At 44.2% G+C, this 15,847-nt stretch overlaps 1 protein-coding gene across 1 annotated transcript; it reads right to left on the reverse strand.

Moving 5' to 3' along the window:
• Positions 1 to 270: 270 nt before the first annotated feature.
• Positions 271 to 10,172, reverse strand: AGTRAP (angiotensin II receptor associated protein). The gene is made up of 5 exons (XM_032201445.1): positions 10,116 to 10,172; positions 5,172 to 5,206; positions 4,870 to 4,981; positions 4,062 to 4,260; positions 271 to 1,890 (listed from the first exon to the last, which is right to left on the reverse strand). Exons 1-5 carry the CDS (start codon positions 10,140 to 10,142, stop codon positions 1,784 to 1,786), a joined length of 480 nt encoding a protein of 159 aa, XP_032057336.1. The 5' UTR covers positions 10,143 to 10,172; the 3' UTR covers positions 271 to 1,783.
• Between the last annotated feature and the right edge of the window lie 5,675 nt (positions 10,173 to 15,847).

Here is a 15,847-nt window from a genome sequence, read left to right on the forward strand (position 1 = left end):
CTGGAGAATGGCTTGGAAAGGCTTGGAAAGGCCTCATTAGGTGTAACCGTATGTTCATGCAAATACTCAAAAAGCTTTGCATTTAAAGCAGCTATTTTGTCTGTGGTCCACTGGTCTAGGGAAGGAAAAACTGCTTACCCTCTGAGTGTTTAAACATGTATTCAGGGATCCATACTTTCACTGTACAGTTTTGAAGAATTGAAAAACAGTAGCTGAACAGGCAGTTCTATAAAACCTAGAAAATTCTGCCTACCGATTCCTAGTCCAGTGCTTTGTTACATGGCAGCCTGCAAAGTGAATCCACAACACATCTCAGGAGACTAACCCAGACTACTGCAGTTTTATGGCATTTACCACGTGCTCAGTCCAAGCATAAGTGATGATGGTCCAGGTACAGCAGCAGTTCACTGTGATGCTTGTGTAATACAAGGAATGAAGCATCTGCTGATGTTTAAAGGAATGAAATGAGAAAAAAATGCTCATTCTTAAGAATAGAAAAGACATGTTTCTAGAGGATAAAGCAAAGTTAACAGGGCTTTTGGTCACTGAAGAGTCAACACAGCAGCAGGTCTTGGAAGAGAAATGCAATTGTCAAATAACAGATGTATGCTTTGAATGTGAACTTGCTTCAGAAAAAACACAGATCTTCCCAGCACCAGTATTTTCATTCTGCTAAGGCTCACAATCTTTTCTCCTAAACAAACCTGTTGAACACTTGTTAAGTATTTTACCCTGAAAGTCATACCAGGGCAGGTTTGCTGTGCGTAAGATAAGTATTCATAGTTTGACACATTCTAGCGTTCGCTGCCGTGTAGAGCTACACAAACCCACCTCTTCCTTTTCTCAGTCCTTTTACTAGCCTACCTTCATCACCTACACACACATCCCCTTGCAGTACCCACCACGTGTCTGTGTAAAGCTTACACAAACGCCATCGAAGCCCTGTAGATCTTGCCCCATAATGGCACTCCCAGACTGCCTGGCTACAGTCCCAAATCGTTAGGAATACATACATTTTCAAATAAGACAGAGGTGACCAGCGTAATTTTTCTGACACAAAGTCTGCGTTCATTTTTATAACTTTCTTAGAAAAATGTAACATTTCAAGTTCTGTTAAGACAGGCAGCTGAAGGCAGAAGGACATTTCAAGGCACAGAACATCAATAATCAACATTTAACAGTCATGGTAAGTATCCCAAAGGACATTCAACTTGCGTAAAAGCATCAGTGAATACTCTGTGGTCCAGCAAGAGCATTTTATACCAATCCCAGCTGTATGCAAAACCACAGCTAGCACAGGGAGTTATGGTCATAAATCTTAATTAAAAACATCAAAAACAGCCCCCAGGAACTCCCAGATGTTTCCTGGAAATTAATCAGCATGAAAGCAGGCAGAACTGTGTTAAAAGTAGTCCGTAAGCCTGTTAAAGATAGTTTGTCCAGGAGTACTGGAGTGGTTCCCTTACTTACAGTAGAGAGGATGCCCAGTACAAAACCAGGAAGAACGTAGTAGGTTCATCCACTTGCGTATGAGGGAGATGAGGGAGAGAGGAAAGGAAAATGTACAGGAATTACAAAGACCCAGTGCTTAACATGTTATTAGAGATCTTCTGGACTTACTCCAGGAACCCCTCTGCCTAACCTTCAGGGAGGCAAAAGAAAAGCATAATCACATCCTCTCTTATTTGCTCAGTAGCAGGTCTTGTGCCATCAGAACAGACATGGGAGTAGTGTAAGGCTGGACTGGGTGAGGGAGGTGTCCGTTCTGTTGCAGATGAGGACCTCAGTATGGATGTGGGGCTGCCTTGCTTGGGTCAGGCCACTGCGGAGAGGCATCCTGTGGATCAATTGGCTCATAGGTGCTGCGATCCTGGCCTGCACGGGTGAGACCTGAACAGAAAGGGAAGAGAACAAGCTTGAAAAAAAAAATTAAAAAGCACAAAAATTGAATCCTCTAGAAGAAACAAAAAGCTCAGGAGCATACCACGTTGGCTACTCTACCAGCTCCCCAGTACCTGTTCCGTGACCTTCAGTATACAGGCAGGAGGTAAGAAAACATCCTTGCAACAAAAGCAAATTAGCTGAGGTGTATTTGAACATGTCCCTTCATCCCCCAAGAAGCACTTTTAGCCATGGGGCTGTTTAGAAAGCAAAACTTGCAATAATACATAGCAGCATAGCAGGCTGCTGTAATAGCATATTTCAGCAAGATCAAGTTTATGAGATGAGTTTATGGTAAAATCAATGGATCTTGCAACAAACAGAAGCAGCAGGAAGCATGGCTAGCTGACAGCATGGACTTAAGTGCATGATTCATTTGTGAACCACTCTTCCAACAACCCAGCTATGTCTCAAGTGTGCCACACCATGGCACTAAATTTGAATCCAGCAGTGCTCCCAGTTGCACTATGAACAATTTGTCCATGGTACAAGACTAGTACAAAAATCACATATCTTTCCCTGTTTATCCCCTGAATAGTAAAGATACTGAAAATGTGCTTGGACAGCTCTCTATAGGCCAGGCATCTGCCATGGCTAGAAATCTACCCGAATCAAAGGTGGGTCTCAAACCACAAGAGGCTCGTTCTATGCAGCAAGGATGCTGCCAAGCTGAAAAAGAAATTCTGTTTCAAAAGAAAATGAGAGAGGACCAGAAAAAACACAGCACAGTTAAGTTTAAGAGGAAAATGCCAGATATTAAGAAAATGAGAGAGTTTGTCAGCCACATTTAACAGAAAACAGCACAGAGTTCATACTGAGCATTGTGAGAAAGACAGTTCAGAAGATATGAAGCTGCAGAGTGACTGAATTCCAACCTATGCCTAGGAAAAGACTCTTTGACAGCATGTCTGTGTTGGAATAGTGTGGTAAAAAGGGAGAATACTCTCAAGTTCTAAGCAAAGGGTGGAAAAAAATCAGTCAATCCTTAACGATACCTATACTTCCTGTGGGATAAAGACATTAAATCCCAGTTATGAGCAGTCAGCAGCTCATAACTTGGTGCAAACACAGCCCACATCAGGATACCACAGTTGTCACACAGGCCTTCTGACATGGCCAAGACAAATCTGCCTGGCATTTGCACAAGCAGCTGATGGAGAAGACATCCACATTCCACTATCAGAGATGCAAATAGCACATAACACCCTGAAACCACCATTTTCCTTCAGTGGCAGTGCAAGTATTCACCTTCACAGGAAGCCTGATATTGCTTTGGTGCTAGCAAAGAAAGTAAGTGACAGTTTTCAACCACTGCAATGTCAGTTACACTATCCTTTGTCCTGCACAGCCTCAGGAAGGAAAAAAAAAGCTAACTGTGCCAAGCTGCTGGTTTTACCAAGGGTGTACTCCCATGCAGCAAACAATCCCTGGCAGCTGTCCCACTATGAACTAGCACCAGGCATGCTTGGCAAAGAAGCTGAGAACATCCAGCCACAGCCCTTCTCTTGGGCAAGGATGCCACATTATCACTAGCAACTACAACCAGGAGAAAAACAAGTGCCTCCAGGCAAAGTTGCATGAGGTGAACATCAGTCCCATTTACCAGGTGAAGAAACAGGAGTCCAAACTATTCAAGATAGCTAGGAGATGAGACCCACATACGCAGAGATAGAAAATCCAGCCTCTTTCCCTCATAGGCCTAATCCAGCTATACAGGATGCTGCCTTTACTTTCCCCACAGAAGGAAAATAAAAGGTTGACAAAGAGGGAAGGACACCCAAAGTCTTCCAACAAGCCCACACAAATGCAGGAGGTGGAACAGCGGAAAAACCCGAGTTACACTGAGTAAGTGTGACAGCAGTTGTGTCAATACCATAATGGGCAAAATTGCTGTCAGACGAGGACTCCAGGTCTGCAAGGGAAGAGGAAGAACATAAATTTAAGGACTAAGACATGGCAGGACCACAAAAGAGGAACACAGACACGAGAAAGAGAAGGACCATCTGCCTCCCTGGAAAGGGGGACAGAATCCAGCTGCACAAGGCTCAGGCTGAAGGGTACAGAGTAGAAAGCAGCCTTCTCTAACACCAGAGGATGTGGAGGCAGAAGAAGCATCCTACCTATGTTGAAGGTGTACTCTCCTCCACGCTCCCGGTACATCTGATACACAAAATAGCAGGACGCAGGTTTAAGGAGGAGGCTGAAGATCGCCATGCCTATACTGAACCGCTTCACATCAGTCAAAGAATCATTTGAAGGGTAGAAGACAGAGACGTGAATGATGTCTGTCAGGACTGTGAGCAGCAGGCCAGTCAGGAACTGGAAGTAAAGAGAGAACAGGACATAAGCTGAACAGGAGATTAAACACTAGGAGTAACAGTGAGTTACAAGGTCTATTTGCTGGAAAATCTGCATTCACACAATCATGTCTTCACCCCAGTATCACACATTTCTAACCCTTGACACTGATCCCAGGTAAACAGATTCCTAAAGCGTACAATCTCATGTGTCATGCATTTTCTTCACATCCGTTACACACCTTCTCATGATATGTTCCAGGGCTGTTCATTTTTGCTTGCCAATCTCTTCAATGATCAGAGAAGGGATTTATAAAGCCCCTCTAACTCAAGCGTACTAAGCACTGAGCCCTCTTCTGGCATTAAAAAAATCACAACAGCAGGTAAAAAATAAGAATTATATATTCCTTACCCCTGAGAAGCAAAATAACAGATACTGAGTGCTTCTCACCACAGTTTATAGTGCTTAAGTAAAATCCAGGCTCTCTTGGGGTGGGGGGAAAAAAGTTAGTTTGACTTGTTGACTGCTATATTGGGAACAGCTGAAGATCATCACTGATTCAAAGGAGCTGTTGCTGCCCTCCACCCTCTCCCTAAGCAGCTGGGTCGAGGCAAATACTCTCACACTCACCATCATGATGGCATCAAGAGAATCTCGCTGCACAACAGCCCAGATCCCCACTGCAAGGATACTGAAATTTCCCCAGGCATAGGAGGCTGGAAACAAGTAATTCATGCATCCCCTGCCAAACAAGACAAAAAAACAGCCCAAATTCACAATAAGCCTGCAATAGTGTTTGAATTTATCCCTCCCATATAAACACTTGGGCTTAGGATCTTGTACAAGGCATAAATGGGGAGTGCTGATTCCCCCAAAACATCCTGTACCTACTTGGAAGGAATACCCTGTTCTCACCCAGGTCAGGTACTCACCACACTGTAAGCAGCCAGTGTACCAGAATGATGGCCTGTGGAAAAACAGAGAGGAAGACAGGTCAGCAAGTTGGGAAAACTGGGGGAAGATTGATGTGAAATTACACTGTCTTGTCACCAAGAGTGCCCTGGACCCATGAACCACTGCAGAAAGCTGGCTTAGCGACTGGGACAGTGAAGACAAAACCATTTTTCTCTGCTTCTGTTAATGAGTATTTCCTGTGGTGCTACACTATAGTCATTCATTACTGTTGTCATCTCTGTTGACAGTTGATTCAGGCCGACTTAGTCTGTCCTAAATGCATTATTGATTTTGGAACTCCACAAGAGTTCGTACAGAAAGCAGGCCATCTCATTCACACTGTGCTAGCAGTTTGTACATGGCCAGTTTGGCATCCAAGATGTCCAGGGATAGTCAAGATTGAAGCTTCCAGCAATTTTGTTGTAGTCCTCTGGAAATCCTCCTTTTACCTCTTTCCAGCATGTTAAGAACAGTGGCTTAACCTTGCTGCAATATTAACAGACTCAAAGGTATCTTCTAGGAGCCAAAGGACCTGATCCTGCCATAGCACGCAGCTCTTTTCATCCCCAGCGAAGCCACCAGGACCCAAATTCTGGCAATGCCCTAAGCAGCACTAAGATCATGCTATCAGAGATTCTGTACTTTTTCAGGTGGCTGTAATGATCCTGATCCTTGTGCTGCTCAAGGCAACAAATCCAAAAAGAAAGCATTTCCCTGCAAGAAGTCATGCAAGGATTCTCTTCACGAGCACTTGACATTTCCGTAACCAAGGAGATATACTCTACACACTTATTAAAACAGCAAATGGGAACAAAAATATACCGCTTCACTCTTTTCTATAGATATATCCATGTGTTTGCTTGCTTTTGAACCCACAGGCCAATTTCAACCATGATTGACAATGGGAGATGGCTCCTATATGTCTGCTCTCTAAGCATGTATGGAAATGGTAATATGGCAGGCAGGGACTGTTAGCAGCTTCACGGGGGAAAGGCTGAAGCCAGGACCCAACTCTGTTACGTATCAGAGGATCCACGGGAAGCAGGCATTCTTCCATTTTCCTGTTTGTGAGAAAGGCTCCAATTGGCATTTATGCTGACTTTGGTAAAACAAACAAACAAACAACATAAACCACCAAAACTACTCTGAAACATGCCTGCCCCCCTCCATATATACACACACAACTGGGAAATAAGTAGAGAAGGGCTAAATGACTTGCTTCACATGGGAAAGCTGTATGCAGAGAGAAGAATTAAGACACTAAAAAAATATATATTTAAGTTCTCCTGACATCCTGCTACATTTATTGGCCCAAAACCTCTACCCCTGCTCTAACTCCACACAGAACTAGTTGCTTAAAGTGGATTAATAACCAACAAAGCTGTGACAAGTGAAGCAGAGCCAGGAAATCAAGAGGAGCGATGCATCTGCTGTGGCTTGTACTGTTCTGCTCAGATATCACACTGTAGATGTCTGATGATAAGACAGAGCTCTCGCTTCGCCGCAGTACCCCAGCATATCTGCTGTGCGTTCACCCTGAGAAGCACAGACTTGTCGTAACTTCAAACGCTGCTTAAACAGATTTTTAATAACGATATATTTTTTTAATTGCTCATGAAAGCCTACAAAATACTTCACCACCTCCTGCTACTTCCCCTCCTCCCGAATTGTACCACAGAGACCAGGCAGAAACTGCTAATCAGTAAAATACAACATGTTCCTGGGTAAGAATGGAGACATGCAAATAGCATTTACTCAAGAGACTATCACAACATCAGGGAAATTCTTAATTAGGTAGTATTTAATTGCATGTTACATACCCGCAAGACCCCTCAAGGCTCACCAGTTAACATAATTAATGCATTTTTTTTTTTTTAAGCTGTCTAGATCAATATTGCAGTTATTAAATTACGAAGCATGCTCAGTCACCAGCACAGAGTCAGGTAAATGAGGGATGATAGCGTGGGGGACTGCATAAAGATAAACGTAACATCCCCTCCTAGCTATTAGCCTGAGTTATCTGACAGTTCTTCAGGGCACTATGGAATTTGCTGATGGTCTAGGTTTGCTTTAACATAGAAAATGTAGCCTTAATGAAAGGGATTTAAGGCTACTGTCACTACAGGAGATTAAGTAATTTGCAGGCAGTCTCCTGATAAGACAAAAATTTACTTTATTTCCATGTGTTCAAGGAAATCTATCCATGCCTAAGAAGGGCATACATTATTTCTTTAGAGAAAGAACTCCTAAGAGCTGAACTAGTGTTGAGGGCAGTAAAATATGAGGGGTAGAAACTTTGTGCCTGTCTCTTCGGGGCAAGATGATGATGATCATGTGTTTCAAAGCATACCATCAGGGCGAGCTGAGAGGAAGTTCAGGCTCTTCTGCAAACCCCAGCATGTGATAGAACTAATTGCCAAGTATAAAAAGATTCTGGGTCTCATTAGATAGGAAACTCTTGGGAACAGGAACTCGTTCCTTTAAACAGGCTTCAGCACAGAACCTAGCACGAGGTTGAATTTTGCCTAAATTAAGACACCATGGCTCCAGATTTTCTTGCAGTATCTAACTTTCTTTTCAAGAGTGATCTCATCTACTCTGATTTATATTCATCTGAGGATATACTACCCCAAATATAGATCTGAGTGACCACTATTACAGAGTAATTATGAGTGGTTAAGCAGTGAACAGATATCCTTAGATGGTTGTACAAGCCAGCTGAATTTTGAGCAGACATATTTGATCTACTTTTGAAATTAGCTTTGCTTTGAGCAGGAGGTTGAACTAGGTGACATACAGAGGTTTCTCCTAATCAAAATCATTTTACAATTCTGTGGCCTAGCATGTAAAAACGCCTGAAATGAAAACGTACATTTTCAGGCACATGCATTGTAGGACATCGGACAAGCTTGATCAAACTTGGTATGTCAAGGTTCAGAACAGTTACTGCAATAATCGTAGGTGTCAAACATTCACTGACAAAATAAGCACTGATACTAGAGCTGAGCCAGTAGATGCTGTTCCATGGGTGTATTCCCCATCTGCAAGTAGCTTAGAGAGGGACCTCAAAGCTAAAGCATTGCTGTGTTCTGGCACAAACACAACTCAGTCACGCAGTTTTCTTGGAGCTCTTTTCTTTCATGAGGCTCATCTTTTTAATCTCATAGAAACTGTATGCAGTTAATGTCAACGAATAGCAGCAGCATGTGTTATTCCCAGTCCCTTTCCAAAGAAGAACCTTTCCCACCTTTGTGATGTGTTTCAGAGAAGCAGCCATAACTCAGGCACAGTACAAAGATGCAGGTACAATTATTAACTCACTGTGCTGCAGACCTTCAGCCCCAGAGCAGTACCAGCAGATTTGACAAAACTACTTCTTAATGCTGAAAATAGTTTGTCCAGGTGAAGGTCACTCTTACCCAGGAAGAGATTAGGGAATGGTTGCCCAAAACCAGAGAGAGGCAACGTTTTAGCTATGTTGTCATGGTGACTCATTCATTCAGGAACTACGTCTGTTTTCTGCCTCCCATGGTGGAACATGCATTTCACTGGCAGAGTTTTTTTTAATTAGATGTAATTTTTCACTGCTTTAGCACAGGGGAAAAAAAGTTAAAAACCAGAGCAGCACACAAGACCTTTTAATCTTCTAGTGCTCTGGGAATCGCACTGTAGTTGAAATTTGTCAATGCAAAATATCAGCCCCTTTCCAGAATGCGATGTAATCCACATGACAGGCCTTAAAAAATCCGTTTGCTTATTCGCCTCTAAAAAGGGAAGTCATTTCTCTCTGTGAGCTATTAAGAGGGGGAAAGATGATTGTATGAACTCTCGGCTTTCATTTAGCACATTCGCCTGAAAGCCTTCCTCTATGAAGCTGAATTCCTAACAGCAGCCGAGAGAACGCTGTCCTGCCCACCTGCAGGCAGCCTGCTCCAAGGCTCTCACCTCTCACGGCTTTGTGAATCAATAGCAGCCAAAGCCTGACGTGATCCGTGATGCTTTCATTCCTCAGGCAAAGTTTTAACCAAAGAAGGCTCCTGAAACCTGCCATACCAGGCAAGAAACACAAAATAGGGAAGCTGGGAAAAGGGACACGTGTGCCTGGAAGTCTCAGGGATCTAAACACGTGATAAAAGGAGGGAAAATAGAGGAAAATTTCATTTGCCTCGTATCAGAGAAGCCTTCAATATCAAACAGCAATGTCAAAAGCAAACAAGTGATTTTTGCCTCCTACAGCTTCTCTGCAAAGATGTGCTTCTTCCTAAAGTTAAAATTTAATGCAACCGTGAGAAGTCCCTGATTTCCCATTTCTGTCTACAAATATCTAAGGAAATTTTAAGATTACTCCCATTCAAGTCCTCCCCACCCAAAACCAGAAAAGCAACTCCTATCATCTATGTGCTGATAACCTCAAAACAAATGGGATCGCCTTCCTAAGGCATTTTGCCTGACAAGCAGAAACTTCGCCTCCTCAGGCTCTAGTGTTTATCCTGGATTAGTCCTGGTCAGCTCATCTAGAAACCTTCAGGGGGACACAAGTTTTAGGGACACACAAGTTTTAGGGACACGAGCTAGCAGGCAGCTGCCCCAACCCACTCCTCGGCCACTCCAGCAGCTGCCCTGAAGAGACAACTCGGAGTCATCGCCTGCCGGCCTGGGTGACCGAGAGCTTTTGCAGCGTTGACCCGCGTGAGGAAGAAGGCTCAGAAATCCCCTTTTTTCCTCCTCAAAGCCCTCCACAACCCACCAGGCTCAGGGCTGCTGCCTCGCCAGAGGGCGGCGGCGCCGAGCGCCCGCTCCCCGGGCTCCCCCCACTGGTTACCCCAGCAGGAGCCTCCTCACCCCCGGCCTCCTCCTCCTCCTCCCTTCGGCCTCCTCCGCCCCGGGGAGCCCGGCAGCGGCTCTGCCCCGCTCCCCCGTACCTTGAGGCTGACGGCAGGCAGCTCCATGGCCGCGGCCCGCCCGCCCCGGGACTCCCGGCGGCGGGGCCGCCTCCCTGTGGGGCCGGGCCCGGGGCCGCCCAGAGGAGGGCGGCGGGGCGGGAGGAGCGGGGACGCGGCCTCGCCTCAGCCCCCGGGGCCGCCCTGTACCCGGCCCCACCACCCTTATGGCCCCTCCGCTATAGGGAAAGTAGGGAAAGCCCCGGCCATAGAGCTCCTTTGTAGGGTCTGGAGGGAGGTGGAGGCCTGGGCCCTGCCCCGCACCGCGCCCTCTGTCACACGAACGGGGATTTTGGAGGGTACACCTGGCATGTATTGAACACCGAGATCGAAAGCCACCACTATCTAGATGTGTGTTTGTTGGCTCCTAACATCCAGCCAAACAGTTCTTCCTGCTGGTTACATAAATAGCACCGCTGAGGGAAGGTTTGACAGCGTATTTGGGCTGTATGGAGTCACAGAATCATTTAGGTTGGAAAAGGGCTCTGAGATCATCTGGTCCAACAGAGTCTAAAGGCTAATAATGCGTGTTTAGGACTTAGAAGTGTCCTGGGGAAAGAGAAAGCTTTTGTGTGCCCACCAGTGCTGTGACAAAAAAGGAGTGAGCAGTGCCAAAGATGCCCTTAATGGACACCAATAAAAAATTGCAGCATGCTGGTTGTACTCGGCTGTGTCACACAATAACCGTGTCATGTTCGGGTCAGTCTTTGTGGTCGAGTGCTGGAGTCTCTAGCCACGTAGCTAGGACAGCTGGCAGGTATTTAGCTGGTTCCTTTGGCCCTAGATTTTTCCCTAGAACAAGATGACTGATCTCTGTGCCAAAGCCTGGTGAAATCAGGAGCTTTCCGTGCCTTGTTCTGAAAGAAAGCTTTTCCAATTTTAGAGCTGGTAAGTAAGTGACCAACACAAGCCCCTGTGGTATAGCTATACCTTTTTTTTTTTTTTTTTTTCTCCTGCCCTGTTCATAATAGCAGTCTTCTCTCCAGGGATGGCAATGAGCTAAGAGAACCAAGAAGTAAGGAAGAAGTAAGTTTGACACCTCTCAAACCCTCCTTTCCTTGCCCAGTGTATGTTTTACCTGTCTGCAGTGTAAGAACAAGACATTTTACTTGGTCAATTGTAATTTACTCTTACAGAAAAGATGGGGCCTCTCAGGAATGAGCGAGGAGTCAGAAGTTCATTGCAGAAGCTGAATGTGGAAATGTTATGAGTCACCCTTCACTACCATTTCCAGTTCAAGCAGTGCAGTGCAAGGTTATGTACCAGATTCATGCAGTGTTGAATCTATACTCAAACATTCACACAAGCCAAAAACAAGCCCTGTCTGACCTGTCCTTCACTGCATCCTGAGTCCTGTTGACTGCTAGTATACAGCACATTTGAAGATCTCCCAAGGCAGAATATTAAATGCTAAAATCACATAATCTCTAAAATGCTAAACAGAAAAAGCAGTAGAAAAAAAAAGACTCAGCTCAAAACATTAGTAAAAATAAGCCACAGAAGTCCCTCCCAGAAATCTCTTATTGTGACACTTTACGAGATGAAAGATTGAAATATAACTCATCTATTGCCACATCAGCTGTGACTTCATTTACATTTCTGTGTCCTGCAGGGAAGCCCTGCCTCTATTCACAGAAGTACTGGTATCAAATGGGATCAGTGCTAATTGTCCCAGTGATGTTGAGGACTGGATTTTACCCTAAATGGCAAAAAAAAAAGATTTGACATCTGGGGAAAAAAACAAAACAAAACAAAACAAACAAACAAAAAAAAGGATAAAGGATAAAGAGAGAATTGAATATCCATATTGCTGTCTCAGTGTTTGGGTACAAGCTGCAATAGAGATGCCCTTCTACCAGGAGAAGTGTCTAGCAAGGGAATATGGTTTGTTCTAATGACAAATTCCACTGTTAAGCAGCAGCCCAGTTTAAGTATAAGCACTTATACTTCAGATGCAGCACTTACACTGTTCAGATGCAGCAGTTTGTGGGTGTCTTTACTCCATTCAGCATTCTCACTTGTTCTGAGTGACACAGGGAGTCTCATTATCATTTATGCAGTGTGAGCCATAATTTGGATTGATGTGACTGCTATTTAATGCAAAGCATTCATTTCCCCTTGTACAATAAAAGCACTTTACTTCATTTTGTTCATCAATGTATTGTGCAATTAATTCAGCCCTGCTTATTATATCCTGGGCTTGCATGTCATGGACTCAGGGGACTTAGAAATGTCTTAATGATCTCATGGATTTGAAAACAATGAGAGCTATGATAGACATTATGCATTTGCACGTCTCTCACACCTACCTGATCTGTGGGTTAGTTGTTTTTTATCTCTTCTTTGCTTTGCTTGTACCTTGTAAATTGCCTCTCCGTGTAACCTGCTGCCTCTGTTCCCTTCCCTAGGCTTGATAACTCAAAGCAACGTAAACATGGTGAGAAAGATAAGCAGCAAGTTAAAGAAGACCTGCAGGGAGAAGCAGACATCCCCAGGAGACTGGAAACAGGATACGGAGATTTTCCTAACTAGAAGACTGATTTAGGTGAGTTCAGCTCACTGCACCTAATATCCAGCAATTAGCTGCTTTACACCAATTGTATTTGTAGCATTTCTTGTGCAGACCAAGTAAAAACCTAATACACAGCTGACTCCCTTCCTGGCAGCATAAAAGTGAGGCAAATCAGGCAGAAATATTTTCCTTGCATCTTCAGGACACTGTGCCTTTGGTGTGCAAGGTGATAGCAGTTCTGTGGGGAAGTATGGGCATTAACACAGTTCCTCCTGCTGTACTTATCTGGCCGATGGAGATAGAGACAAGCTCTCCACTCACAGTTCTGCCTTGTCACTCACTAGGGGTCTAGTCTGAAGGTGACTAATGACTGCAGCCACAGCCGCCGTGGTGTCTTTGAGTTGTGCCCTGCCTGCAGAGCCAAGAGCACTGAAAGCATGAGCTCTGCACAGATGCATGTAGTTTCAACAGAGCCTTTCTGAATAAGCAGGGAGTAAGGACATATAGAAGTCCTGGCTCTGCAAATTTAGATCCCAGAGGGAAATCAGCAAGCAGAAACATCATTTGGATCGGAGGGGACACTGAAGACATTTTGTTATGCTGGGAGGAACTTCACTGTAAAACAGTCTATGGCGACGTTATGTAGGGAGTGGGGAGGATTACCCTAATGTGGTATCATGAAAGATAGGATTAAAAAGTCCCTTCTAATCTCAGCAAGGAATTGCTACTCCTGTTTTTCTAAAATCTAACTCGGAATCTAATTGAGGGACTACTGGTTTTAACTGGCCCTCTAGAAGAATTGCCATATCAGAAATGAGTTTATGGGGTACTTGTGGAACTGTTGTACTCAGAACGTTCAAAGAAAAAACCAGCCCTCGTTCTTTCTGATACAAAATGTGAAAGCAATGTTTTCTATGGGCTTTATGTAGGAGAGTCTGACTGGCATAGATGTGAACAATTTAGTATAGGATGGGTTTGAAATTGAAGCACTTTCACACGCTGTGGATTGACAACACGGTAATTACTGGGGGAGGGGGGAGAGAGGGGGTTTCAATAAAACACCCCCAAGCTAAAATGAATGCAGACTATTACAGACCTGAGACAGAATGATTCCCAAGTGTTTTAATTTGTGCTTCCCTTCCTCGTCTCCCTTGCAGTTATCATTTTGGCAACTGCCAGCAACATCCCTGAGATTCAACACCATTCACAGAGCAGGCAGCTGCTGAGATGATTATGTCAAATCAGCACGCTGTCCTCTCTTTTCCATGTCTAATGATTCTCACCCTTGGAGAAGTGGTTTAAAATGATGTATACCCCTCGGACTCATTGTGAGGCTGCTAACAGCGGTAGCTATAGAGCAGGAGTTTGGGTGTGACTGTCACTCACCTTACTTGCATGCATGTACCGCAATTAACTTTCAAAAATATTCCACAGAGCCCTGCTATGGCTGTTTTGGGCCTGATCCAAAGTCCTTTCAAGACAATAGTAAAATCTTCTAAGAGAATTAAGCTCTCTGGGGGCAGTAGAGAAGCTGAGTTTGTGTGAAATCTTAATTTGAGTTTCTCAAATGATCTGTTGAGAAGAATGTATAAAACAAGATTTGCTTGACGTTTGTCTCTCTCTCCTACTCAGGACTAATGCCCCCAAAGGCAGAATTGTCACTGACTGCATTGCAACTGGTAGATACTGGGAAGGAAGGAAGGGGAAAGTTGCTAAATGTAACTTAGTGATAATATCACTGCGACTGCTGTCATGCCCCTGAGACAGCACAGAGCAGCACTAAAAAGCTTTCTGATGCTCAGAAGTGGGTTGGACTTGCTGTTTTTACAAATGTTGCCCTAGGGTTTTATGTCATGAGCTTGTCTTGCATTTTACATCTTGGCATGTTATTTACTCAACAGCTTTCCTTTGCACTGCAGTTGTGAAGTCAGTAGTTTATCTGGCAGATACATAAATCAGGTTGTCTGATTCTTTTCGCACTGCTGTGGCAGTGCAGCATGCACACACACCACTGCTGCTCACCCCTTCTGCTTCACCTCTGCAACATCACATTTTGATTCAGAAAGAATGAGTCTTGGTCATGAGCTCTCTTTCTGAAACTCCAATGTGAGCAATCAATCCAATAATCCTGTGACTTGATTCATTATAATTAACTCCATTTTCACTGTCCTTAGACATTTAACTAATCCCACCAATTAAGAATCAGCTGTCCTTTATGTTCAGTTAATAGCAGACCTGAAGCAGAAGAAGCAAGAGGTCCCCTGTTGACATGTAAAAGCTCTGGCTCAAAATTCATACTTGCTTGTATTGCACGTGATTTGCAACATAGTTGTGTTCAAAACATTGCCCAGGATCCTACAAGGATTCTTGTTATATATGGGGCAATGAGTACCTGCATCACCGAGGATAAAGATCCCTGCAAAATTTCCAGCTTTGCTTTTATTTGCACTCATCCATCACAGACCTCAGCTCTTATATTGCAAAGTGCTGTGGTATTAAAACCTGGCTTTGACAAAGACTGTGCATGTGGTTCTCATTGGTGTCACACAGCCTGGGGTTTGAGAGCTCTGCAATTGACTGTGATCAATTAGGGCCTTTTTCCCTTTATGCTTTCACTGACAATAGCACTGGCAGTACCACCCACTATTCTGCATCTGGGCTGAGGGAGGGGTTGCATTTCTCTCTCTGGCTTAACAAATTGCATCCTTGCTGTCACGGCACAGAGCTGGAGCCAAACTACCTTTATTTACTCCTAATTTTGGGGTTGAGATTGTAAAGCTGTAAGTAAAAATCTAAACAGCTGTGGCCAGATGAGCGTCAGGTTTTGCCTAAACCCTCCTTTACAGATTCCTCTGTTAGTGCATCTCCTAGCAGTGCAGGTGGATGTGGGTCAGAACCACTACTGTATTCATAGCATATCTCTGTAGTCATGACTGGGCACTCATATTAGAGGCATAAACCATTATGCTAGCAGCATCCGAGTGAATACACAACACAGAGTAACACTACAACAGAAAGAGAGTGCAAAATGGAGGTTTGCCTCCCCTAATTTAACACGGGGGGATTTGAGGGAGCAGCATAAAGAGGATTCTGACCAAAGCACCAGGATTAATATTCCTACTCCTACACAAAGTGCTGTAAACATCCAGGTTATGGAATTTAACATTTAAAAGGCTTCACAGCTGTCTCCCACCAGAAGCCA

This window comes from Aythya fuligula, chromosome 21, assembly GCF_009819795.1.
Source record: "Aythya fuligula isolate bAytFul2 chromosome 21, bAytFul2.pri, whole genome shotgun sequence".
Classification (NCBI taxonomy): domain Eukaryota; kingdom Metazoa; phylum Chordata; class Aves; order Anseriformes; family Anatidae; genus Aythya; species Aythya fuligula.